We start from the raw sequence: 24,211 nt of genomic DNA on the forward strand, positions 1-24,211 counted from the left end.
AGGGCTGGGGAGGTAGGAAGTACATGGGCTTTCGAGCCATTAGGGCCTAGATTGAGATTCTGGCTTTCACATTGACTAATGAGGTTGTCTTGGAAATAATACTTAACCGTTCTGCTTCACTGTCATCATCTATAAAGTGGGGGCAAGAATACTTACGCCGCAGGCTTGTTGTGAGAATTCAATGAGTTAATGTATTTCAAGTTCATGGCACAATGGCTGGCACAAAGTAGGCACTCCATAAATAGCAGATATGACTCTAGCTTGAGATAAGGCTTCCCCAGATTAGCTGTGGCCCTGGACAGCACTCTGTAAACCACAACTGGGCAGCCAGAAGGAATAAACTGATAGCAAAGTACAAAGGCAGAGAGATAGAATTTGGAGGTTTTCAGATTCATGACCCAGGATTCTAAGTGCCTGGTTGGCCCTGATTCCTTCTGGCACCATTTCAAATTCCTCTGGGCCTCTTTTCCTCCTCAGAAAGAACTTCTGTCTCTCACACTGCCTGACTCTTCTCAGCATGGCTTACCAAATACCCTGATGAGCTCTGGAGCCCTCTCCTCCTTCCTGGACCTCTGCCTGGGATAGGGCTGGGAAAGGGTGAATGTGGTCAGACCATACCTACACACATCGGCTTGCCACTGAGTCTTATATAGGCTGGTCACCCAATTCTCTCTCAATTCCTCACAAACTTCCTGCCTGTATAAGGAATGAAATTTTTCCAGAGTTAAGAACTAATTTTTCTAAAGAAGTTTTAGAGCAAAAAAGCCAGTCTACAAACAAGGGATCCATCATATTACTTTCAAGTAATATGAAAACATCCATAGAGGACCAATAAGACTAAAGCTTGTGGTATCTCTGTGCTTGGTCCAAAACCCCAAATATGAGCCTGTTACTTCCTTGCTCCAACACGTCTAATGGGTATCCATTGCTGGAATAACCAAGCTCCTGTGCTGTCACTCAGGGCCTCCACAACCTTGCTTCAGATTACCACTCCTGCATTGTGTCCTACCACTCCTCTACAGAAATTTTGACCTACAGTCCAGGCAAAATGGATGATCTGTTTCTACCTAATGGCCCTCAACAATTTCCAGCTCTCCACACTTGTGCGTAATCTAATCACGGCATCTGTAACATTTAATTGTATACCTCCCCTTAGACTGTGAGCTAGGGACAGGGTGAAGACTACGTCTAATTCCTCTCTGGGTACCCTACACCTAGCACAGGGCCTGGCATGGGGCAAACACTCCATAAATGTTCATGACTGAATGAAAACACCTGAAGTTATTCTTCCCTTAAACTGTTTTAGTTGGACTCTTATTAGCAGACTAAGCAGTCTGGGTCACTGCCAAGAAATAGAAAAACCAAAAAGAAGGAAAAGAAGCATGACCAATGTGATCCAAGCAACAGAAAATAGGTTTTAAGACTGAGGTAAAAGAAACCAAGGCTGCTTAACCTAGAGAAGAGAAGAGGAGGCCTAACTCGATTCTGGCTTTAAGTACACAAAAGGTTCTCATGAGAAAATCTTGATCTCATCCTGCCTTTAAAATCAGAAGGAAATTCTCCATATTTATGGACAATGGAACAAGATGAAGTGGCTTAAGTTAAGGTCAAAGGGGTTTAAACTGGAGAGAAAGAAGAACCAAATTACGTACTACTTTTCCAGAGATACTGTTATTGTACTTTTTGGCAAGTGAATTGGAGGGGTCTTACTTGGCACTTTTGTTGAAGGCTGTGCAAAAGGGAATAAGTATGCTGCTCTTTTCCTGTTTATCGTGACAGAGGTGGTGAAACCACAAGTCAAGTGAGATTTTCTAATGAGCCACTGACTATTACCTGACCCTCTTCCTATAGGCATTTTCTGTCATGTTACACTTTGCAGCTCTGTGATAGAACTATCTATTATTTCAAAGTTTCCTGATGAGGCAATGGAAAGAAAGAGAATGCAACAATGTCAGAGTAAGACCATAGGAAAAATGGCCCTAATAAATATACTTTCTATAAAAAGAATAGCTAACTAGACATTGATAGTAATTGTTAATATGATTAGTATTAAAGCTGACATTCATTGAGCACCTAGTATATGCTGGGCACTGTGCTAAGTGTTTGAGATGAGTTATCTCAATCCTCATAACAACCCTATGAGGTGGATAATATTTGTATCACCAATTTACAGATGAAGACACTGAGACCCGGGAAGGTTAAATAACTTGCCCCAGTCACACAGCTAGCAAGTGATAGAGCCAGGACTCAAACCTAGTCAGTCCAACTCTGGAGTCTATACACCTAGCTACTGGCAACCACAAGAAGCATGAGAGGCTGGAATTTAAAGCCTAATCTCTTGGAATCCAGGTGCATATTCTCAGCCACTTCTTTTAAAGTTTATTTATTTATTTTGAGATAGGGGGAAGGCAGGTACAGAGAGAGAGAGAGAGAGAGAGAGAGAGAGAGAGAGAGAATCCTAAGCAGGCTCCCTGCTGTCAGCACAGAGCCCGATGTGGGGTTCAATCCCACAAACTGTGAGATCATGACCTGAGCCGAAATCAAGAGTCTGACGCTTAACCGATTGAGCCACCCAGGCGCCCCAACTCGGCCACTTCTTTATACTACCCCAACCCAGGAAGAGCAAAGCAACACATGACATTAGCAAGAGAAGAGATCTCAAAAGTGAACCCAAACAGATCCAATATTACAGAGGAAGAAGCTGAGATCAAGGCCTCACAGATGATAATGAGCAAAACTAAGACCAGCCTAGTGACTCTGAGCTGGTCCTATTTCCTCCACTACAGATTCTTATTCAATGTAAGGGTGAGAAAATGAAGGAACAGTATCTGCCAAATGGGTTCCTTCCCCAGACACTTCTGTAATAACCTGCGAATCTCACATTAGAACTTAGGCCTGAAATGTAAGGGTGCCAGCAGCCTCTCTAAACTGATTCTGAGATTCTACTAGCAAAGGATGGCAACATGCTTGGTTTATGGTGCTACAGCAGCAGACCTGGACCAGGCAGCTTCCATATTAGGCTGGTGATTCACAGTTTAAGCCTGAACTAGACTATTCCAACAGACTCCTCATTGATGTCCTCCTTCTGGGACATTCTTTGCTCCAGACTAGCCTCCATTATGCAACCAGAGGAAACAGAACCCTAGTCATGGCATTAGGAGCCTTGCAGCATACTGGAAAGAACATAGGTGTTTGAAATCCAACACTCATCAGTTTGGACCAAGCTCTGACACTTACTAGCTACCTGACCTTGGGCAAGTCACTTTAATCATTCTGAGGTCTGGCTTCTTCATCTTTAAATTGGGGATAAATATCCCCACATTATAGGATTGTGAGGGTTAAATAAATTACAGTGTGTAAAGCACCTAACATATTGCAAGCCATAATGCAGAGCAGACCTTCAATAAATGTTAATGTTCTTCTCCCAACTTCCCTCTACGTTTTGGCCACAATCCATCATTTCAGCTTATTTCCTCTCCTTACCCATTCCACTCCTCTCCTCCAACACACACACACACACACACACACACACACACACACACACCTCTGTTCATTTCCATTTCTAGACCAGTGCTCAAACTGAAGCTTCTCATAGGAATGAACTTCCTCCAAAGCCCAGCATAAATTTCTACCTTCAAGAATCCTTCTCCAGACCCCCTTTGGTCATGTTGGGATTGATTTCTCCTTTTCCCAAACTCCCACTTTGTTTACATTCCTTACTATATTTACCACAGTCAGTCTGATTTCAGTTATTTATGTACTTATCTATCTTCCCAACTACACTGGAGGGAGAAGGCTCTGAGAAGACAATTACTTACAGAAGGGCAGGAAATGTGTTGTTTTCCTCTGTGTATATTTCTCAATACCAGGGTTTTGTACATACAAGAGCTCAATATGTGTTCATTGAATTGAATCTTGCCATCCTTGACTGGGAATCTTTACAGAAAGATCCTGGACTGAGTTTATTCTAAAACTTTGCATTTACTACCTGACTTGATAAACATGATAAACTAATACTCATTGGCTTGCTTCACTTTTTTCATCCATTCTTTCAATACACTCTGGATTCCTCTCAAGACATCTCCCCAGGTTATAGGGATACATTGTTGGGAGGACATCTCTTACTCACAGAGGTAGGGGGATCTGTGAGCAAACTCTTTGGAGAACCATTCTATCTCATTGGTTAGGAGAGGACTGCCATTTCCACCATATTAAAAACCAGAGTTGTGGAATCAGAAAGTAGATCTGAATGATTTCCATCTGCCTCAGTTTCCAAGTCTATAAATGGAGTTATAAGGTGTTACATATAAAGCATTAAAATAGTATCCACCACATAGTAAGTGCTCAATAAATGTTAGATATTATATTAACAAGGTCGGTGGACTGAAAAAAAGAGTCAGTACTTTCACTTTTAGTACTATCTCTGCCACTGACTGATTGCTTGTGCAGTCTTGATCAAGTCCTTCCCCTCTCAGGGCCTCTCCTCATCTGTAAAATCAGAGGTAGAACCAGATGGTTCCCAAACTCCTTTATCTTCAGTGATGTGTATTTTTCTATGATCATCAAGGAGTCTTCTGTTCCATGTGCTCAAGCTGTTGGCAAGGAAAAATGTGGATTTGTAGCAGCTCATTCCCAGATGGAAAGGGCCAGGGACAATGCCAAGGCCAAAGGCAGGACAACAGATTAATAAACCACCTGTGAGCCTTCCCCTGCATGATCTATATCATACTCATTTCAGGTCCTTGAACAGAGCACCACCTCCCTTCCAACAAAATTCACAGCAAAGGCAAGAGAACAATAATATCAATGAAGAATCCTGCCTTGTACAGAATTCCTGCACTTTCTTGCCTTTGATGCCTGTAAATTAGGGCATCATCAATCTAAACAAGGGCTCTCCTTAGCACAAAGAGAAGGAAAAACACAAAGGCCCACTCTGAACCTGAAAGCTCATAAAACAAAGACCAAAGCGAGTACATAAAAAATGTCAATGACTCACTCAACCACAAACACTGCAAAGGCCTACTATGTGTCAGGAAGAGGAGGGATGAAACAGACATGGTCCCTTACTACCAGTGTACTCAGAGTACACATGAGGTGATATACCCCAAGGTAACAGTAATCAGAGCTATATTCAAGGTTCAGCCCCTGCTATAGAAGATGGGAAGGGGGGCAACTAATCCAGCAAGGGGAAGTTGCTGAGAAGGTCACATGAGACAAGCGTTGAAAGACAAGAAAGGAGGAGGGAATGCCAGGAAGAGAGTGCAAGCAAAGAAACATGCAGAGAGTATTTAAGCAACAAAAACTAGTTTATTTTGGGGCGCCTGGGTGGCTCAGTCGGTTAAGCGTCCGACTTCAGCTCAGGTCATGATCTCGCGGTCCGTGAGTTCGAGCCCCGCGTCGGGCTCTGTGCTGACAGCTCAGAGCCTGGAGCCTGTTTCGGATTCTGTGTCTCCCTCTCTCTCTGCCCCTCCCCTGTTCATGCTCTGCCTCTCTCTGTCTCAAAAATAAATAAACGTTAAAAAAAAATTAAAAAAAAAACTAGTTTATTTTGACTGAGGCATGGGTGCAGTTTTGGGAGAACATAGGGAAACAGGGCAGGAGATAAGTTTGGGAACAGATTATAGGGCGGGGAGGGGGGAATTGTCTATGCAGCTGAGGAGTCCAGACTTTATATAGTAAGCAATGAAGCCGGCCAAGGTTTCTGAGCAGAGACATAACATGATGAGAACATTGTCTTAGACAGATCACACGGGCACCCATGAAGGGGATGCAAAAAGAACCACATTACTAGATTGTTATGGGACCCCATAACAGGAGGCCATATACACTTCCTAAGCATGTGCTGGAATCCAACAGGTCCTGTTCACAGAACTTCTCTCTGCCATGATTCAGCTTCATGCAATCTAAGTTTAAGAGGTGCTCTCTTGCCAGGCCTTCTAACCATCAAAATCTGCTACAGCACTAGAGTAAAGGCTCCCCAAAGTCAAGAACACAATTAACACAAAGGGAAGAGCTGAGGTGGGAGAAATTGGGGAAGGGGACAAAGTCTTGAACTGGTCTGGCTCCATATGAACATCCAACCCCGAGTCTCCTCTTTACATCACTTCCAGCCTGGCCCTTTTTAGAGGGGCTGAAGCAAAGGATAGTAGGGCTGAAAGCTGCAGGCGGATGGCTGAGGATCTAGAGCGACAATATACATCAACTGCCCAGGGCGCTGCTTGGCACGTAAGCCACAGTCAATAAGCATCAGTTCCCTTCTCATCCTACAAGTCAGTTCCATCTACAAAGTCCAGTGAGGGTTCAAGACCTAGGTGACCTCAACTCTTCCCCTGGGGCCTCTCTAAAGTTCTCCCCTCCAAAATGACCTAGTTCCTAGAAATCACAGCTACCATGTATTCAGCACCCATTCTGTGATAGGTGCCATCCTCAGTGACACATGTAATCCTAGTCAACCTTCACAATGACCATATGTATTATGCCCTTTTTATACCAGAGAAACCACAGCTCTGAGAGGGGAAATGACCCAAGAACACACAGCTAGGAAGTGGCAGGTGTGAAATGTGAACCCAGGACTACCTAACCCAAAATCAAGCACTTCCAACATTTTATTCGTCTCACCTGCGCTGGGCTCTGATCTGCTACTGACCACCTGACGGTAGCCTGGAAATCCCGAAGAACAGATTACTCCTTGCATCATCTCTCCTCACTGTACAGCGACCCACACATGTCAAGAGCTTTTAGATGAAAACAGTTAACTTTAAAATAAGGTAGGACACATACAGAATAAACTCCTCACGTGAAAATCTATTCGTGATGTTGGACTGCCTGCGCCTTGAGCCCAGCCATACAGCAGGGTAGGGGCTGAGTTTCAAACTGGCCACTGACTGAGCTCCGACCTCGGACACCTGTCAATCTAATCTTGACCCCAGGCACCGGCGGAGCCCCGACCGGGGACACACGCTGCGTCCTGGGCTCGCCACAGACGGTACCCCGCCAGGTCACAGACGCGGTCCCTGAAGAGAGCCCTAAACAAGCGTCCCCTCAACATTCCCTTCACAGCACGATCGGATCGTGACCTCGGGCCGCTCTGAAGGCCCCGTCTGCTCCGTCCCGGGCACACCGACTCCTTCACAGACCCCCGCCCCATTTTGCTCGGAGGGATACCTCGCTGGGGCGGCTTTACCTCAGCTGACTCTCTGCGGGACCGGTCGCGCGCACCCACCTGCAGGTCGCTCCGAGAACGCGGAAGAGGCGGTGCTAGAGCCGAGGGGCGGGCCCGACCAGAGAGGGGCGGGGCTGCGCGTGCGCCCTGATGGCTACTCCCCGGGGAAGGGTGGGAGCGAGCTAAGTAAACTGAGACCAAGTGAGGGAGAGGGGTGTAGAGATTGCCGGGGCAGGGGGTGGGGCTTAGCTCCTTTGACAAATATTTTTCCGAGTGAAGGTCGGGAAGTCAAGGAAGCGCCAGGAGGGACGCGGCCAGGCAAGCGGCTGGTGTAATTAACATTCACCGGGAGCTTCCGAGTGCCAGGATGGAATTTTTAAAGTGCCTATTGCATGTGGGGAAATGCTGCCAGTCTTTTCTAAAACGAGGGCTGATTCTGTAAAATTTCTGAAGACGTTTGCGTACCTCTCTTTTCACCTTGAGAGTTTCCTTGAGTAAAGGATTACCCCCAGTAGTTCAAAATGAAACACTTAAAAGTTAATTTCTTGGAGGGGCGCCTGGGTGGCTCAGTCGGTTAAGCGTCTGACTTCGGCTTGCCTCAGGTCATGATCTCACCACTTGTGAGTTTGATCCTGTCGTCTGCCTCTGTGCTGACAGCTCAGAGCCTGCTTAGAAATCTGTGTCTCCATCTCTCTCTGCCCCTTCCTCCCCTCAAAAATAAGTAAACATTAAAAAAAGAATTTAAGTTAATTTCTTGGCGAAAAGCAAGTGCATTTAAATTAATATGTTAACCCCCAGCCCTTCCCTAGGCTGCAAGTGTAATGAGGGAACCAGTACTGACTTGGGTTTAATTCAGGTCCTGACTCTGAATGTGTTTCCTCCGTGGTGAAATGGAAGTAAACATCCCTTCCCTATCTGTCTCAGGATTGTTGTGTGGGTCTGATGAGGTGGAGCCTCTTAGACTTCTATCTCCCACCATTCTGACAATGTTTATTCCTTTCTCCTTTTGAGCTCAGTGTTCTCACCTGCATGATGGAAGAAGGTCTGGAACATGAGAGAACATTCAGGGCTTTGCTAGATTTCCCAGTCTGGATGAAGGCTGGAGAGGGGAACCTTCTCCCACGCTTCTGTGTTGAGTCACTTACAGAATCCCTCAGTCCAACCTGAGGCCCCTGTATATCCTGACCTCTCCCCACCCATAACCTTCCAGGCCCACTCAAGCTACATGTCCTCAGAGGCCATGCTGCCCTGTTCCCTGAATATCTAAATAGCCAACTGGTCCTGAGTTGCTCAGGCCTATGTTCCAATCCAGGTTCTTAAAACTGCTATGTCTCTATGCACATGGTGACCAAGTTCAGGTAATATTAGATGATGGCTCTGGGGGCTCAGAGAAGGGCTCCAGGAGGGCTCCCCCAAATCAGGTGGAGCTCTAGCCATACTGTGGCTCCCTTCACCCCACACTACATACAGCTCTTGGGGGTGGGAGAGTAGGAATTGCAGCAGGAACCTCAAAAAAGAAGCTACAGTGTTCTTCAGGGCCAAGGGTCGGGTGGGGGGCATCCTTTACTCAAAGGTGGAAGCTCTGCCCCAAGATGCAGAGTGGCTGGCTTCCTCATTCCCTGCTCTAAGTATTTTTATGGATTTTGAACAAGCAGGAAAACAAAGCCTTCTGCAGTGGCTGCCCAACCGAACTGCCCTTCTACCCCCAACACATGCCTCTCTCAGGAACCCCTCCTGCCAAGTTTTGCCCTATGGGGTGGAGGTGGGGGCTCTATCCTCTGTCTTGCTGAGGCACCAGCTCTCTCTTCCGTAGCCTCCTTTCTCTCTACCTCTGTCCAGTTTTCTCTGAGCATCCCTGTCTGAATTTCTCAAAGCAGTTTTGTGATGTCTTCCTGATGTATTCAGACATTCTCATGTAAAGTGCAGGCCTTAGCCACACAGTTCTGAGATAAATTTACCTTCTCTGCCATAGTGTATTTCAAAATAACTGCGAGCCCGGAGCCTGAACTTTCTAAGAGTCTGAGCTATCCAGTCATTGAGGAGGTAGTGGGTACCTGTCACAGGAAGTGTGCAAACAGAGCTACCTTTTAGAATGCTGGGCTGGGCCTCCAGCTCCTAGAGCAGTGAAAGCAGGGATACTGGGCACCAGGAAGGGAGCCAAGCCAGGCAGATAGCCTAAGACAAACCTGATTTGGTAAGCTATTGTATGTTACACATTTAGAATTGTACCTGACACAGAGTGAGTATTAGCTGTTATTGTTGATTGTGAATGATCCACAGACTGTGAGTAATGAAGGAGCTCAGAGATAAGTCAGTCACTCACTCCCACACCTGGTCATGAAACAGACTGGGAAATTGAGGTCTAGAGAGGGAAAGAGGCCCACCACTGTACCTCAGGGGCTGGGCTGGGCCTGGACCCCAGGTCTCTGCCTCCCAGGAGAGTCACTGCACAAAGCCAGGCTGTCTCCTTCTTAGGGAGAGGAAAGAGCTCTAGGTAACCCTTTGCTAACTCTTAAGAACAAGCTGTTTTCTGCTCTTGTGTGGGCAGCTGGTGGGTAAGTGGAATGGCAGCAAGACCAAAACAAATTGTCTCCTTGGGAATAAGCTCAGGAGTCAGCCCCATGTCTTGCCACCCCAACTTTGAGCTCTGGCCAGCACCCAACAAACAGCCTTTTCTCGAGAAGGGCTTCCTCTGCTGTGATTGGGGACTGTAGCACTATATTTCTGCCCTGTCCCTTAACCCACTAGCTCCAATAAGCCACACAGATTAAGGGGTGGGGTGAGAATAGCCATGCCAGGGAACCTGAGCTGAAACAAGGAAAGACTCCCAAGAGACTGAATTCCCCAAAGTCAAGAGCCAACCCTCCCTACTCTGAGAGTCCTAGACTAGGCCAGAAGTTCTGGGTCCAGAATTCCCAGAACCCTGGGAAACCCTTAGTGTCTCCACCCTGTAGAGCTAGGCCAGATGTGACCACACCAGCCAGCCCTCCCCATGGCCTGGGATCTCAGGACAAAGAGCCTTCCCTTCCCCATTCTGGCCCGGCTCCCTCCACAGCCTAACCAGGAGCCATGTGGCATCTAGACCACAGCTTCCCACCAGTGCCGCTTTAGTTTGCCTCCTTTATTTTACCAAAAATAACAATAATAAAGTCTTCCCTCTGTTTCACAAAAATAGATTTCCCGTCTCCCCAACCCCTCTGCAGTCAGCACTGGCCACGGCCTAGAACCCATCTTCCAGTCCTCAGTCCTCCCTGAGGGAATCTCTGATCCCTGGACCCCACCCCAACCCAGAGCCTCCAGCAAAGCTGCTGGGTCAGTGTTTCCCCTGGGAACTTCTCCAGAGACAGCTGTCTCAGGTCCAGCTGGCTGGCTTCAGGAGCCGTATACACTTCCCCAGAGATCAGGCAGCTTCTGGGCCACTGAGAGGGGCATGATTTTGGAGGCTTGGCTCAGCAGACAGCCCCAGCCAACCTGAGAGGCAGTGGGGCACTCTGGCATTCACTAGAAGTCTTTGCTCAAAGCAGGAATAGTTGTGCCCTAGAGAGGGGCTGTCAGACCATCTTTCCACATGCATCTCACCTCCCTATGTAGCAATCCACAGGCCCTGAGGTGGGAGTCAGGACCCGTGGTTTCTACTCCAACTCCATAAAAGCCTTGCTATGAGGCCTTGGACAGTTTCTCCCTCCTTTCCCCAGGGCTTCCGTTTCCTCCTAGGTACACGGATGATTCTGTGAGACTGATAATCCTTAGGCCCTTCGTGGCTGTCCATCCTGGCCTCCCAGTGTAGAGGCTCTTGGAGGGGAGGGCCCGCTTCTGCTTCAGTTTCCCCACCTGTGGATCTGGGCACAGGGCTGGGCATGGCGGTGCTGAGTAATGGAGTGTCAAATCAACAGTTTCTCTGTGGATAGCTATCCAACCAGCTGTATTGTCTCAGGGATGGTTGGGAAGGAGGCAGGTCCTTGCAGAATGGGGGCTTTCCAAGCCTAGAAGGGTCCATTCACTAGTAACACATCTTCAGTGTCCTGGGATGGGAGAAAAGACTCTGGAGTTCCCCAATTCAAGTTCCACTGGCTCCTTGGGCTGGAAGATTATTTTGTGCTGGGCTTCAGATCCTGAGAGCCAAGTCTACAGATTCTGGGAGCTAGATTGGAGTATATGATTTCCAGTTTAGGGACCAGAGGACCTTTGTGGATATAAGGGATCAACCCCAGCCCTCAAGAGGCTGTCTATAATCAGGCTTTCCCGGAGGCAGAGCGATGAGTGAAATGATAGCTCCTGGGTATCTTTGGCTGAGCAAGTCAGAACGTGTGTCCGTGGTGGGCCAGGGGTGTAGGTATCCAGGGCAAGACCCCCTCCTTACCTCCCTATAGCTCCCCAGAACTCATGCTTATGGAAGACGGTAGCCTAAAGGTTAAAATATAGAGCTACATCTACAATCACATTTTGTGCACTTTTACACATGGTCAGAGTGGGGACGCTGACCTGTCATCACTCCTACGGTGGTCGTGGTCTGGTGGTCCCAATCCCTATTAACTTCCTCTTCCTTCCCTCCTTCCTTCCATTCATCCATTTACCTAACATTTATGGAGGGCCTACTATGTGCCAGGGAGGATCTAAAGCAGCTAGTTCTTATAGACACACCCCACGGTGAAAACCACATACACACACACATACACTCACACACACTCAGAGTCATCTGTATTCACTCACACAGATTGCTCACTCTCTAGTACCTTTCTTGCTATCACTCAACCACATCCACATTCCCCAAATAGGCAAGGGAACCACCATGGAAGGGTCAAGTATTGGAGCAGAAACCTAGCCAATCCCACCCCTAGACTTCATGTGGGGATGTAGCTCCTTTTTTCCTTCTGTTTGACCACTTTTAAGCTCTCCCCTTCTCCATTCATAAGCAGTCAAGGAGCATGTGGGCAGACTCCTGAGAACCACACGTTCAGGGGCTTTGTGTGTGTGGAAGAGTCCCAGGCACTTCAGATTTCTCTGCTACCAGACTACTGAGGGTTCTCTCTCCAGCCACTCTGTGTTCACATGGTCCATCTGACAGTCAACAACTCCAGACCTGGGTTCAGTGACAGATCCGCTCTGTCATCTCCCTCTGCAGAGACATAAGGTGGAAAGGGATGAGTCAGAGCTCAACCTACCAGGCAGCCCCTTCCCAAACTATAGAGTCTGGCTGTTCTTCTGCCTGAACCTGGCCCCTTCCTGCCCCCACTGCCAACTCCAGACTATAGACTTAAGTCTGTAAACTGAGACTTGAATGAATTCTCTATTAAAGAACAGAATCCACTGCTAAATGGATTGCCTTCTTCTAATCTATCCACTTGGGTATTGGATTTTCTTGAAGTAGATAGCCTTTGGATCTGAAAATTCTGAGGCTAGCCTTGGTTGGAGAGGGCAACAGGGGCCTTACCAGTGGCTCTAGCTCCCGCTGGTCCACAAGGCTGAACTCGCGGATGAAATAGTAGAAGTGTTTATAGCAGGTGTTGACATGTGCCTCAGCCCCCATGCTGAGGATGCTGTCAAAGTGGTGAATGTAGACGTGGACAAAGACACGGAAGAGGCGGGTCAGGATCTTGGTGCAGACCTGCTGGAAGTTCTTGGGGAAGGGAACTCCTAGGGGGTGGGGATGGGCAGAAGTGGTGGGGATCAGCATCCTGGTGATGAAACACTGCTCAACCCTGCCCTCCCCATTCCAGGCCTAGGATGGCCACTTCCCTGCCAGGGACAAAGAGAGACCATGGTCCATTTTCTCCCCACTTCCCTTTTGAACAAAGCACAAATCTCACTGTGCCCCTCCCTTGCTGAAATACAAATCATCTCCCACATTTTCCCATCACCCTGAGCAGGACTCTGCAACTGTGTTTGAGTCACTGACCAACCCTTCTTTGGCTATGATGAAAGTTATGTTCAAATTCTCCACAGAAATATGTGTGTCTGCAGGTGCTGTCCTGTGACACCTGGGTTACAATTCCAAGGCGAGTTTATCAACATCTAGGGTCCATTTTTAAAAACATTGGTCTTTGGGATTAAGTTCTAACTGCACAGCATGGTGCCTGCTCAAGGACTTTCATGATCTGATCCTGACCTCCTTCTCCAGCCCCACCCCAACCCTTCCTTTTCATAACATTCACACAGCAGGTCCCAGATCCCCAATCCCGAGAACTACAAAATCCTCAAGAACTAGTTCAGATATCTCTCATTCCTTCAACTATTCAATAACACTTACGAAGAACCTTCCATCTTTGAGCCAAGTTCTGTGCTGGGCCCTCCTCACCTTTTGCTTCATATGGTATGGGTACCATAGCCTTATAGGTAAGATAAAGTAGAAGTGTGTGACGGTGACACACGACAGTGAAGCCACTTGCCCAAGGCCATGCTTCTTGATTAGACAGACTGAAGGCAGGATTAAAATGCTGTTGGCACTGCACTGTTGTGACCCGCAGAGATAAATGCCACAGCCCCTGCCTGAGGGAAGCCCGGTACCTGTGAAAAAGACACAATTTCTGCACAGCCCCTCACACTCAGGGTAGAGATCTTGGTGGCGATGCCATCTTCTCTGCTGTGGCAGAGTCATCCCCAGGGTTAAGGTACAGACACCTGGGGCTCACAGTCCTGAGTTAGAAGAGGCTACAAGAGAATAAGAGCCCAGACACAGGCCCACACTGGTCCACCCTGCTCCATACTGGTCCTCACTGCTCTCAGGTGGGGTTAAGCCCTGCCTCCCTGTGAGCCCTACTAGGCCCAGCCCATATTCCTCAGACTTGTCCTGCCCATCTAGACTTGGGGCCCTGGGTCTTAAGAGACCTGAGCTGCACTTCTGAATCCCTCCTGATTCAGTGCACTGCCTCTGTTGGCCTCAGTTCCTCCTATGTGAAATGCAGATGCCCACTGTTGGGCATGATGGTGCAGGAAATGGCAGGCCCCCAGCTGGGGAGGGGCTGTGAGCACTGAATCATGACTCAGTGCCCAGCCTCTGTCAGTATTCAGACATCTCCCCTCTGGGCTTGACCACCCTGCCCAACCCATCTCTGATTCCTACAGCCTTGATGTGGAGGAACAGGAGGCCAGGTGGGGGTGGGGCTGCTGTGATGAATAGGGTGTCATGCCTGCTCAGCTCCTGGGCTGACACCCGCTCTTGCTGCCCTTGGGTGGGGAAGCAGGGCCAGTGTGACTTCACTCATCTCCTCTCCCCACCCTCACGGGCCCAGGCTGCCCAGCTGAGATAAGAAAAGGCCCCTTGGCTTGGGCCTGACAAGGGAAAATTCTGCCCTCTGAGCCCCCTGAGGTGGAAATACAATCTGGCCTTCCCAATCCCCACCCCTTTCCCTTTCCTGGAGCAGGGAGTCAGAGGGAGCTCCCAGGAGGTTGCAAGTCAGTCAGCCAAGGCAAGGTGACCTGTTAGGAGCACCTAGAGACACGTGTTCTAGAAGGTTCTGAGAATCATAGTGGTCTTGCCAGGGTGGTTCCTGGAAGGACACTTAAGCCTCAGACAAGGGCCCCAAACAGAACCACGTAGTCCTAGGTCAAGATGCCTAATTTTGAACAGACACTTAACCTCTCTGAGGCTGTTTCCTCTTCTACAAAATAGGGATGAAAATCATGCCCCCCCTGCCACCCCTTACGGAATTGCTGTGTCAAACTAAATGCCTCATCTGTAGAATGGCCTCTCGTGGCTCCTTCCCTCCCTGGCCAGGCCTGATTTGCCTGCCAGGTGGCACTCACCAACACGAGTGGGAAAGACATCCTCGTCATTGATGAGGCCCTCAATCCAGTCCATAAGCAAGGCCATGTAGCGCGGCGCTGAGAGCTTGGCAGGCCGCCTATACTGGCGCTCGTCCTGCCAGCGGTACTCATAGCGGGGCCCTCCGGCCATGACCGGGCAGCTAGTCTCACTGCAGCGCTCAGCCATGGTGCCATAGATGAGGTTGATGCGATTGAAGAAGTCCACCACGTGCACGGCGATCCAGTCGTCGATGTTCTCTCCTGGTGGCAGCCTGACCACAGTGCGCAGGTCCAGGCCTGATTTGAGTGATGCCTGTGCCTTCTTGTACAGCTCGAAGCGCTGTGTGCCTGGTTCGAAGCGCTTCCGAGGCCGGAATGTCTTGTCCTTGGCGAACACCTGCTTCAGGCACAGTGCCATGGCCAGGCGGGGCTGAGGGCAAGGTGTCCAGGGGCAGGACCTGTGGCTGCCCTGCCAGGGCCAAGGGCACGGGGAGAGCATGGTGGTGAGGTCCTCGCCAAAAGGGCTTTGACTTCCCAATACATCATTTTCCTCTCACTCTCAGCTTTTGGCCCACCTCAGCCTTTGCCTGGAGTCTAAGTCCTCCTCATCCCCTAGGTCCAGGGCCCCTGCCCTATTTCCAAGCTACCCTTGCTCCCCCTGCCAAGTGCCCACAGCCCTCCCATCTCATTTTGCTACCTCTCCCCTTTCACTGCATCTCACAGAGGTCTGGGCCTGGGCTCCAAACAGGTGCTCATCAGACTTACTGTTGACTATTAGAGAGGTGGCAGAGGCTTCCTGCAGGCCCTCCAGGAGGCAGGGGCCTGGATAAGATGACTTCAGGGGTGCCCTGTGGACCAGGTGGTGCAGCGTGGGAGAGGCTGGCTGTATTGTGCTGGGGGTTGGGGTAGGGAGCAAGGCCCCGCCTTCAGCTTCCTCTGGGATATCCCGAGTCCATCCGGCCACCGGGGATTCCCAGGGAGCAGGAGGGACTTTTCTACCAAAAATGTACTTTCCTTTTATTACCCCCGAAAGAGGAAAGGGACCTCATGTGGCCAGCTGGTGGCCTCTGAGTGTGGCTGCAGGCACTAGAGGAGAGGGGGAGGTGGCAGGTCCAGATGGGTACCACTTCCTCCAACAGTGGCTAGAGATCCCTCCCTACCAAGCCAGCCTCCTCCAGACCCAAAACTGAACAAGCTGCCGGCTCCCCCTGCACCTGACAGTACAAACTCGGTGAGCACCTACTATGTGCCTGGCACTGGAAAGTAGGGGAATATAGTCAGATCTACCCAGCTGGGCCTATCTAGAATTCAGACAAATTTGTTTTGCCTCTTAAATGGAGGCATCCCAGGCTCAGAACAGAGTTTGGAACAGCAGGCTTGGAGGCAGGCAGGGGTCCTGGGTTCTAGTCTCAGCTTTTCCATGGCTGGGTGACCCCCGTAGCAGGCATGAGTCTCACCCATGCAACATCCTGGGTCACTCAGATACAGACTAGGTTTCTGGGACTGGTGTGGTAGTCACCTCACCTACGTTGTGCATGTGTGAGCTCTTGGGAAAATCAGACCCAGGTAACTGCTGAGAATGGAATTTAGCCATAGACTGAGGGCTAAGCCTGAGTGTAGGCTAAGCACTGAGCTGTGGCTCCGGCCTGACCTCTGACCTGGCCCTGACCCTTGTCAATTTGAGTCCTGACTCTAGCCCTAGACTGAGGCTGAATACAGCCACAAAAAAAAGCCTCGCCTTAACCTCAGAGCTGATATGAAGCACCTTCCTTTCTCACGTCTCTAATAATGCTGGGAAGAATGGAGGAATGAGGACAGGAACAAGGTGACAATTGGGGGAGGTATCAGGTTAGGCAACAAGTCAGGCTAGTGGAGAAGTTTGGAACAAGGATTCTTTCTTGGACCCATAACAGGCAGGCCAGGATGGGGATGGTCAAGAAAATGACAGGTGGTATGGACAGGAGGGGCAGATCTCCCAGCAGGATCTTGTCCTCTTGAAAAAACCCCTTGGAGATGTGGAAAGTCATCTCACCCATTCCCTGATCCTTGACTTCTACCCAAAGAAGTCCCCAGTGTAGCTCCTGGACTTCCTGATCCCAGAGGAGATTTCCACCCTTCACATGCCACCTGCATTCTAAACTCTGCTTGCGGCAGGTGCTTCCAAAAATCATTCCTACTGCAATTAGGTGGGGTTCCTGGTTCTCCTCCTTTGCACAGCCCCCTTTACTGACAGTTACCAATAGACTACCACCTGAGCATTCATCATCTCACCCCACCTTTCCTGCCCACTTCCCTCCACAAGCCACCCAGGGCTGTTTCCTGATCCCCCACCCGCCTGCCCCCATGTTTTTCTTCCACTGGTCTTTCTGACTACACATGACCAGGTTGAATGCTACCTCCTCCCACAGCCCTCTCTACTAAACCCAGAAGCCTTTCTCCTCAGGTGGAAGCTGCCCTTTGGCCATTGTTGCCCCACCCCTACCCCAGCCTAAGTCAGGGCACATAGCTGATGCTCAGGCTTTAAGGAAACCTTACAATCAAGAACTATAGAGTTGAAAGAGCCCTGAAAAACCAACCGACCAACCCACTTCTTGCACAGATGGGGAAACGGAGGTCCTCTTTCTGAGGAGCCACCATTCACAAAGCAAGTTTCTGGTAGGGGATCTCTAATGATTGAATTGGGAACCAGGAGAAGGTGGGGCGCAGTCCATGACAATGAGTAAAGGACCATTTTCTTGTACTGGCTGGTCACTGGTCTGGTGGAGGTAAGGGGAAATGAGGGGAGTGGAGGGAGAGAAAGGAGGGGAGTGGGGGGAGAGGAGAAGCATATTCCCACCAATTAGATGAACCTAATTCCTATTCCCCCAACATGCTGAACCTCCCTCTTGCCCCCACAACACCTTAAGTGACCTGACAGTGAGCTAGACTCCCATCTTCTGGCTGTAGAATGTCAAGACCTGGGTCTTTCCCCAAGAAAATGTAAGTAAGCTTCAGGAAGGGGAGGGAGGGAATCTATACACACCCCTTGTCTCTTCACTTCCCACTCCCATGCCCTTGCTGAGTTTCCATCCCTCACAGAACCTCTGTCCCTTCCCTGAATCATGGCCATTTCTGCCTCTCAGTCCCTGCTGCTAATTCTCGGTGTCCTTTTACTCCTAAAGTACCCAGTGATGACTCACTCCCTGGGTGGGCATCTGGGTGGGCTTCCCAAAAGACCACAGAATGGCCCTGTCTGTTCCTGACATTTACCACCCCCCTGCCAGAGCCACACCTGCCACTACTCTGATCTGGCCCAGGATCTTGGACAGGGGCTGGACCCAGTTTGAACCCAGAATGCAGCCTACAGCTGTAGGATGGGTGTGCGGGGGCGCCCTGAGGGCAGAGATCCAAGAGAAAGGTAGGGGCGGGACTCCACGCTCTTCCCACCGCGCCCGGTCACCCTCGCCCACCCCTTGCCCTCCCCTGAACCCCCCTGACCCCCTCGCCCAGCTGCCGGGACAGACCTGTCTTAGGACCCAGAGGCGCAGGCCTGACGTTTCCGCTCCCGAAGACACGCCCCCCTCAAACACCGCCACCCCCAACCCCGACTTTCACAGCTCTGAGCCTCGGACCCCGGACCCAGCGCCTGCGGCCAGCCTGCCTTGGGGCGGACGTCGCCTCCGGTCGAGGCCACGCCGGGACAGCCGAAGAAATGAAAGTGGCAGCGAGGCTGGGCCGTGCGCGCGGCGGGGGCGCGGGCGCTCACTCACGGGGACCGCCTCGGTCCTCCTCTCTGGCCGCAGGGTCACATCCCCAACACGCTGGGTCGCGTCCTCCTCCCGTTCTCCGGCTGGGCCGGTTCTCTCGCCTGTCCACCGGCCCGCCCGCCCCGCCGGGCCGCGGTCGCCCTCCGCCCCCGCGGCGACGCCAGCTCCGCCCCCGCCCTCCCGGCCCGAAGCGCCGCGGCCGCCGGGCGGGGAAGGGGCGGGGAAAGGGGACCCCCTCCCAGTGCACAGACGCACGCCCGCCTTTCTGGGAAGTCCGAATCTTGCTCCCAGCTTCCCGCTGGGCAAAGGACGGACTGAGCAGCTGGCCCTGGCCGAGTCCCCTTGGACTTCTGCCACAGAGGCAGCCTCCGCTTCCTCAACTGTAAAATGGGGACAGGCCCAGCTTCTGGAGCAGAAACAAGGGGCTGCTAGGTAATGGTGGTTTCCTGTCTGTGTTCCACTTGTCCCTGAGCTCAATCAGGATCGGGTCTGCCCTATCCGCTCTCATACCCTCGGTTCCTGGCATGGTGCCTGGCACATAGCTGGCACTTAATTAATGCCCATTTGCTGAGTGAATAAATGCTTTGGTAAACACAAGCTGAGTCCCTCACCCAGCACTGAAAGGACAATGCTTAGATGACAGGCTTACCCTCCCCGCCCCCCCCCCCCCCCCCCCCCCCCCCCCCCCCCCCCCCCCCCCCCCCCCCGCGACCATGCCTGGGAGCTTTGCTCAGGCTGGGCAGATTCTCCTCACTCCTCAAAGTCACCCCATTTCCCCCACAAGACCTTTGTTCCAGCTCTTCCCAGTTTGAAATATCTTCTTTACCTCCTTTCTTCCAACCAAATCCAAACCTTTAAGACCCGATCTGCTCTCTCTACTTTTCAGCTCAGGTTCCTCCCCTGAGGGCAGACAGATATCCCATACCACGACTTGGGCGGACTTGGGCCGTGGTTCCCAGGCCCAGAGACCAGTTGGCTGACTCTCCTGGGATGGAAGGGAAGGTTGGAGGCCTTCTAGGGTGGGAGGGCCAAGGCAGAGATACGGGCTACAGAAGTCACTCTGGAGGGGTGCAGAAGATGAGCAGGTGTGGGGTAGGGGGAGCTGGCAGCAGGAGGTAGGCATTTAGCATTGCACAGATCACTGGGTTCCTCTTGTGTCTGGATCTTCTGCTTGCTTGATGGCATGAGAACAGACTGGATCCTTAAGAATCCCAGCTCCTAGAACTGAGGATTCATTCTTTTGTTAAGCACTTATTTTTGCCCAGTCTAAAGTTCTTTTTTTTTTTTTTATATGATGTCTGAGTCTTCACTCTTCCCCAAATCCCCTATAAGCAAACAATCACATGCTCTAGCGTATGCAGAAGGAATTCTAATCTAGTCCTTCATTTGTTTGATATCCTAATCAATACCTTTACTGAGCACGACTGTGCACTGAGAGCCTGGGATCAGGTGAGGAAGCTGACCCAGTGGCTGACCTCAGGTGCTTACAAGTCAGCAGTAGGTCCAACACTCAGAGCTAATACAAGGCCAGAGCTCAGTCATCCAGAAGTGAGAACACGGTTATGGACTGATGACAAGCCCTTTGTAAGAGCGGGGTTATCTGCAGGAAGCACATGGAACACTCAAATTGGGCACTTTAAGGACAGTTTAAAGGAGGCACTATTTAGAGGTGTAGTTAATGTGTAGGGAAACCACAGGGATGGCATATCACTGAAGGGCTAGCAAGAGCAGCCCTTTGCTATCTACCCTAGGCTGAAGCTGTCACTCCCAAGCTGCAGGGGTGCTAGGAGGGAGTGGTAAAAGTGGGAACTATGAGGAGGGGGCTACTGACTGGAGCTGTGGCCTAAGCTCGATGGACATACCCAGCTCAGAGCAATCATAGTGCAAAGGTCTGGGGGAAAATCCTACCCAAAGCCTGGACAAGGGAACCTCTATACAGCCCATTGAGATGGGCCTTCCAGGGCCTAAAGCTGGAGGGAGGAGGATGCAGAGTGTGGCTGGAGAGGCAATAGAAGTTAAATGCTTGGCACATGGGCCCAGGGACTGTGACTCCACAAAGGAAATAGAAACCGCTTGTGCTTTCCTTATCATTCAGTTCTAAATATTTTGAAATTTCATTGTCATTTCCTCTTTAACTCATGGATGATTTAGAAGTACGATTTTAGTTTCTCAGCCTATGGGAGGTTTATATTTTTCTTGTTGACTTCTAATTATATTGCATTGTGGTTGGAGATCATGGTCTGTAAGATTCTTTGGAATGTGATGTGACTCCCTCTGTGGTTTTCTACATGGTTATTTGTTGTACCTCTGAGCTGAGTTTTATAGGATGGGCAGGAGTTTGCCTGGTAAAGAGTGAAAAGCACAGAATCTTATGTTGTGGGAAATATAAATGATCCATTCTGAAGGAACTTCAAAAGTTCCCAGCTCATCCACAGGGCTCTCTGGCATCTACCTCAATACAAGCTGACAGGCTGTCAGGTGGAAGGGTTGGGAGAAGCCAGAGATAACCTAGGTTCCTCAAACACCTGTATCTCCTTCTTATGGCTCTCAGTCTGGGCTAGAGAGACTGTGTTCTTCCAGACCCAGACCTTGGAGAACAAGGTCGAGGCTTTACACACATTAGCTGTGTGACCTTGGGTTGCTCCTACCCTCTCTGATGGCATGTTGTAACCCTATGGGACAGACACTGGTCCATCCCACTGTGTCCTGAGTGTTTGTGGCTCAAATAAGGCCCTGTCTCTGAAGCTTGGTGGGAGCCATCAAGGACCTAGTTGAGGCTGTACCCTCTTCTACTGCACAGCCTGGGCACACGACTCCTCTATGAGAGCTCCAAGTGGCAGCCATGTTGTGTCCAGACCTGGGTACCTGCTGTGTATCTGTGGAAGTCTCTGCTCCTCTGTGTGTGTGTCTGGAAAAGTCTACTTCCCCATTTGTGCCCCCATTTGTGCCACCCACACCATTTCAAATCCCTTATCAGGACCAACTTCCTGCTCCTGCCTGCTCCCCCTCCCCATAGGCCTGTAGGCCTGTACCCAGTGACTCTGCTGATACAGAGTGACCTTTCCCTGGGGACTCCACAGCCCCTCCTATAGAAAGCACCCCCTCATTTCCACACTCCCCCCAGAATGGGTGATGGTACTCTCCAGCTCTCCCCACCAGGTATCTGGCCTATAGCCAGATGGGGCCCACCTTCCCCTCATTCTCCAAAGGAAAAATTTCTATTTCAGCTTCTGCCCCTCCCTGCCCAGAAGGCAGGCTCTGTCATCCTGAGTCGTCCATCCTGGCACTTGGAGAAAAAAGTGAAGGATACTGTCATGGCAGTTAAGAGGAATTGAGCTTAGATTTCCTTTAGCTTGAGGAAGACAAGGTTCAAGGGAATGTGACAGGGGAAGACAAGGTAGAAAAGGATTTACATTAAAATTCTGTGTGACTTTGGACAATGCATTTATTCTTTCTGAGTCGATTTCCCCTTCTGTAAAATAGCAACAACAAAACAAGAGCTGCAAGGGTCAGATGCAATAATCTTTGTAAACTGCAGAAAGCCAGTCTTTTGGGGCGGGGGGTGCTGCCTTCAAGCATCCGGCAGGCTTTTGTGTAGAAGAGGGTTTGCGCTTGTCCTTGTGGTCCTGGAATGCAGGGGCAGAGACCCAGGCAGTATGAAACACCCAGAACTGTCCGGTCACACAGCCTGGTTGTGCTCCAAGGTGCTCCTCCCTCCACGCTCCCCACCCACCCTTGGAGTGAGAGGTATAGTTGTGTGCATATGGGCCTTAGGACAATTTCACAACCCTCTGACCTGACCCCCAACTTGGCCCTGGTGGGCATTGCCCCCTCCCCTAGGTGCATACCCTCCAACCACTTGGGTTAGTTCCCAGTTAGTTCCCAGGGGAGGTGATAGTATATATATATATATATATATATATATGTGTGTGTGTGTGTGTGTGTGTGTGTGTGTGTGTGTGTGTGTGTGTGTTGGGCCGGGGCAGGGGCAGGTTCACCAGTGTCCCAGGCTCAGCCTTCCATAGAGCTTACTACAAAGCCTGCATAGGAAGTTCTGTCCCACTCTACTCATGATAGATCAGTGGTTGCCAGGAGTTAGAGGTGGGGAGGAGAGTGTAACTATAAAGACATAGCATATGGGACTTTCTCTGGGTCACAGGTCTGTGTCTTGATTGTGGTTCCACAAACCTATGCATGTTATAAAATTTCACAGAACTATATACAAAAGAAAAAAATGAAAAATGAGTGCATTTGGGGATGTCTGGGTGTCTCAGTCAGTTAAGTGTCTGACTCTTGATATTGGCTTCAGGTTATGACCTCACAGTTCATGAGTTCGAGCCCTGCATCCGGCTCTGCATGGGCTCTATGCTCTTATGCCTCTGCTTAAGATTCTGTCTTTCCCTCTGCCCCTCCTCTCTCTCAAAAAAAGAAAAAAAAAAGAAAAAAGAAAGAAAAGAAAAATGAGTATATTTGGTGAAATCCAAATAAAGTTTGTAGTTTTAAATGTCAGTTTCCTGGTTGTGATCATTACTATATGCACTGAGGGAAGCTGGGGAAAGGGTACACAGGAGCTCTGTGTCATTTTTGCAACTTCCATGTGAGTCCAAGATTATTAAAAAAATATTTTTTTAAACACTGACTGAAAGACATATCAGTTGTAAGTTGTGGATCTTTGGATCATGATTTGAACAAATCAACTGTAAAAATATTTATGAAATAATTAGGAAATTTGAATGACTGTACTTTTGATAATATTAAGGAATTATTGTTATTTTAGGATTTTTTTGGTAAGTACTTGTCTTTTAGAAATATAAACAAAAGAATGTAAGGATGAAACAATCTGATGTCTAGGATTTGGAGGGAAAGTAGGTGAGGGTAGATATGAAACCAGATTGTCATGTGTTAAAAATTTTTTATGCTGAGTCATAGGGACTTGGGGTTTGTTATACTATTGGCTCTACTTTTGTATACATTTTAATATTTCAACAGTAAGTTGAAAATTATTAATGGCAATATATTTTAAAAAAATTGTTTTTAATTTTAGAGAGAGAAAGAGAGTGCATGAGTCAGGGGATAGGAGCAGAGGGAGAGAGAGAGACTCTTAAGCAGGCTCTATGCCCAGCATGCAGCCTGATGCTGGGCTCCATCCCACAACCTTGGGATCATGACCTGAGCCAACATAGTCAGACACTCAACTACTCAACTGAATGAGCCAGCCAGGCACCCCAAAACTTATAAACAGTAATAGGTAAACTTATTAACAATTAAATTACACAATAATTATTACTTATTTAAATAATAAGTATTTACTTATTAACAATAATTGAGTAAACTTATTAACAATAAGTTTTTTTTTTTAAATTTTTTTTTTCAACGTTTATTTATTTTTGGGACAGAGAGAGACAGAGCATGAACGGGGGAGGGGCAGAGAGAGAGGGAGACACAGAATCGGAAACAGGCTCCAGGCTCTGAGCCATCAGCCCAGAGCCCGACGCGGGGCTCGAACTCACGGACCACGAGATCGTGACCTGGCTGAAGTCGGACGCTTAACCGACTGCGC

At 49.5% G+C, this 24,211-nt stretch overlaps 2 protein-coding genes across 12 annotated transcripts in view; both read right to left on the bottom strand.

The window, feature by feature from the left end:
* The window catches only part of MKNK1 (MAPK interacting serine/threonine kinase 1), a 41,106-nt gene extending 33,370 nt beyond the window's left edge, over positions 1 to 7,736 (bottom strand). For 4 of the 7 annotated variants that reach the window (XM_043574875.1, XM_043574876.1, XM_043574877.1 and 1 more), the window contains exon 1: positions 7,184 to 7,278. The gene's annotated coding sequence lies outside the window, so the exon portion shown is untranslated. Of the gene's footprint in view, positions 1 to 7,183 lie in introns of all 7 variants that reach the window. The other 3 variants (XM_043574873.1, XM_043574872.1, XM_043574878.1) reach the window with 2 other exon arrangements.
* A 2,526-nt stretch (positions 7,737 to 10,262) lies between these two features.
* On the bottom strand, positions 10,263 to 18,818 carry MOB3C (MOB kinase activator 3C). 5 transcript variants are annotated; one of them, XM_043574886.1, is made up of 5 exons: positions 18,409 to 18,527; positions 15,671 to 15,798; positions 14,906 to 15,374; positions 12,594 to 12,796; positions 10,263 to 12,278 (listed from the first exon to the last, which is right to left on the bottom strand). In XM_043574886.1, exons 3-5 carry the CDS (start codon positions 15,321 to 15,323, stop codon positions 12,249 to 12,251), a joined length of 651 nt encoding a protein of 216 aa, XP_043430821.1. In that variant the 5' UTR covers positions 15,324 to 15,374; positions 15,671 to 15,798; positions 18,409 to 18,527; the 3' UTR covers positions 10,263 to 12,248. The 5 variants fall into 5 exon arrangements, with proteins under 5 accessions (XP_043430821.1, XP_043430822.1, XP_043430820.1 ...); XM_043574887.1 differs by lacking the exons at positions 15,671 to 15,798; positions 18,409 to 18,527 and adding an exon at positions 18,655 to 18,818; XM_043574885.1 differs by lacking the exons at positions 15,671 to 15,798; positions 18,409 to 18,527 and adding an exon at positions 18,546 to 18,771.
* Between the last annotated feature and the right edge of the window lie 5,393 nt (positions 18,819 to 24,211).

Source organism: Prionailurus bengalensis, chromosome C1, assembly GCF_016509475.1.
Source record: "Prionailurus bengalensis isolate Pbe53 chromosome C1, Fcat_Pben_1.1_paternal_pri, whole genome shotgun sequence".
Taxonomy (NCBI): Eukaryota; Metazoa; Chordata; class Mammalia; order Carnivora; family Felidae; genus Prionailurus; species Prionailurus bengalensis.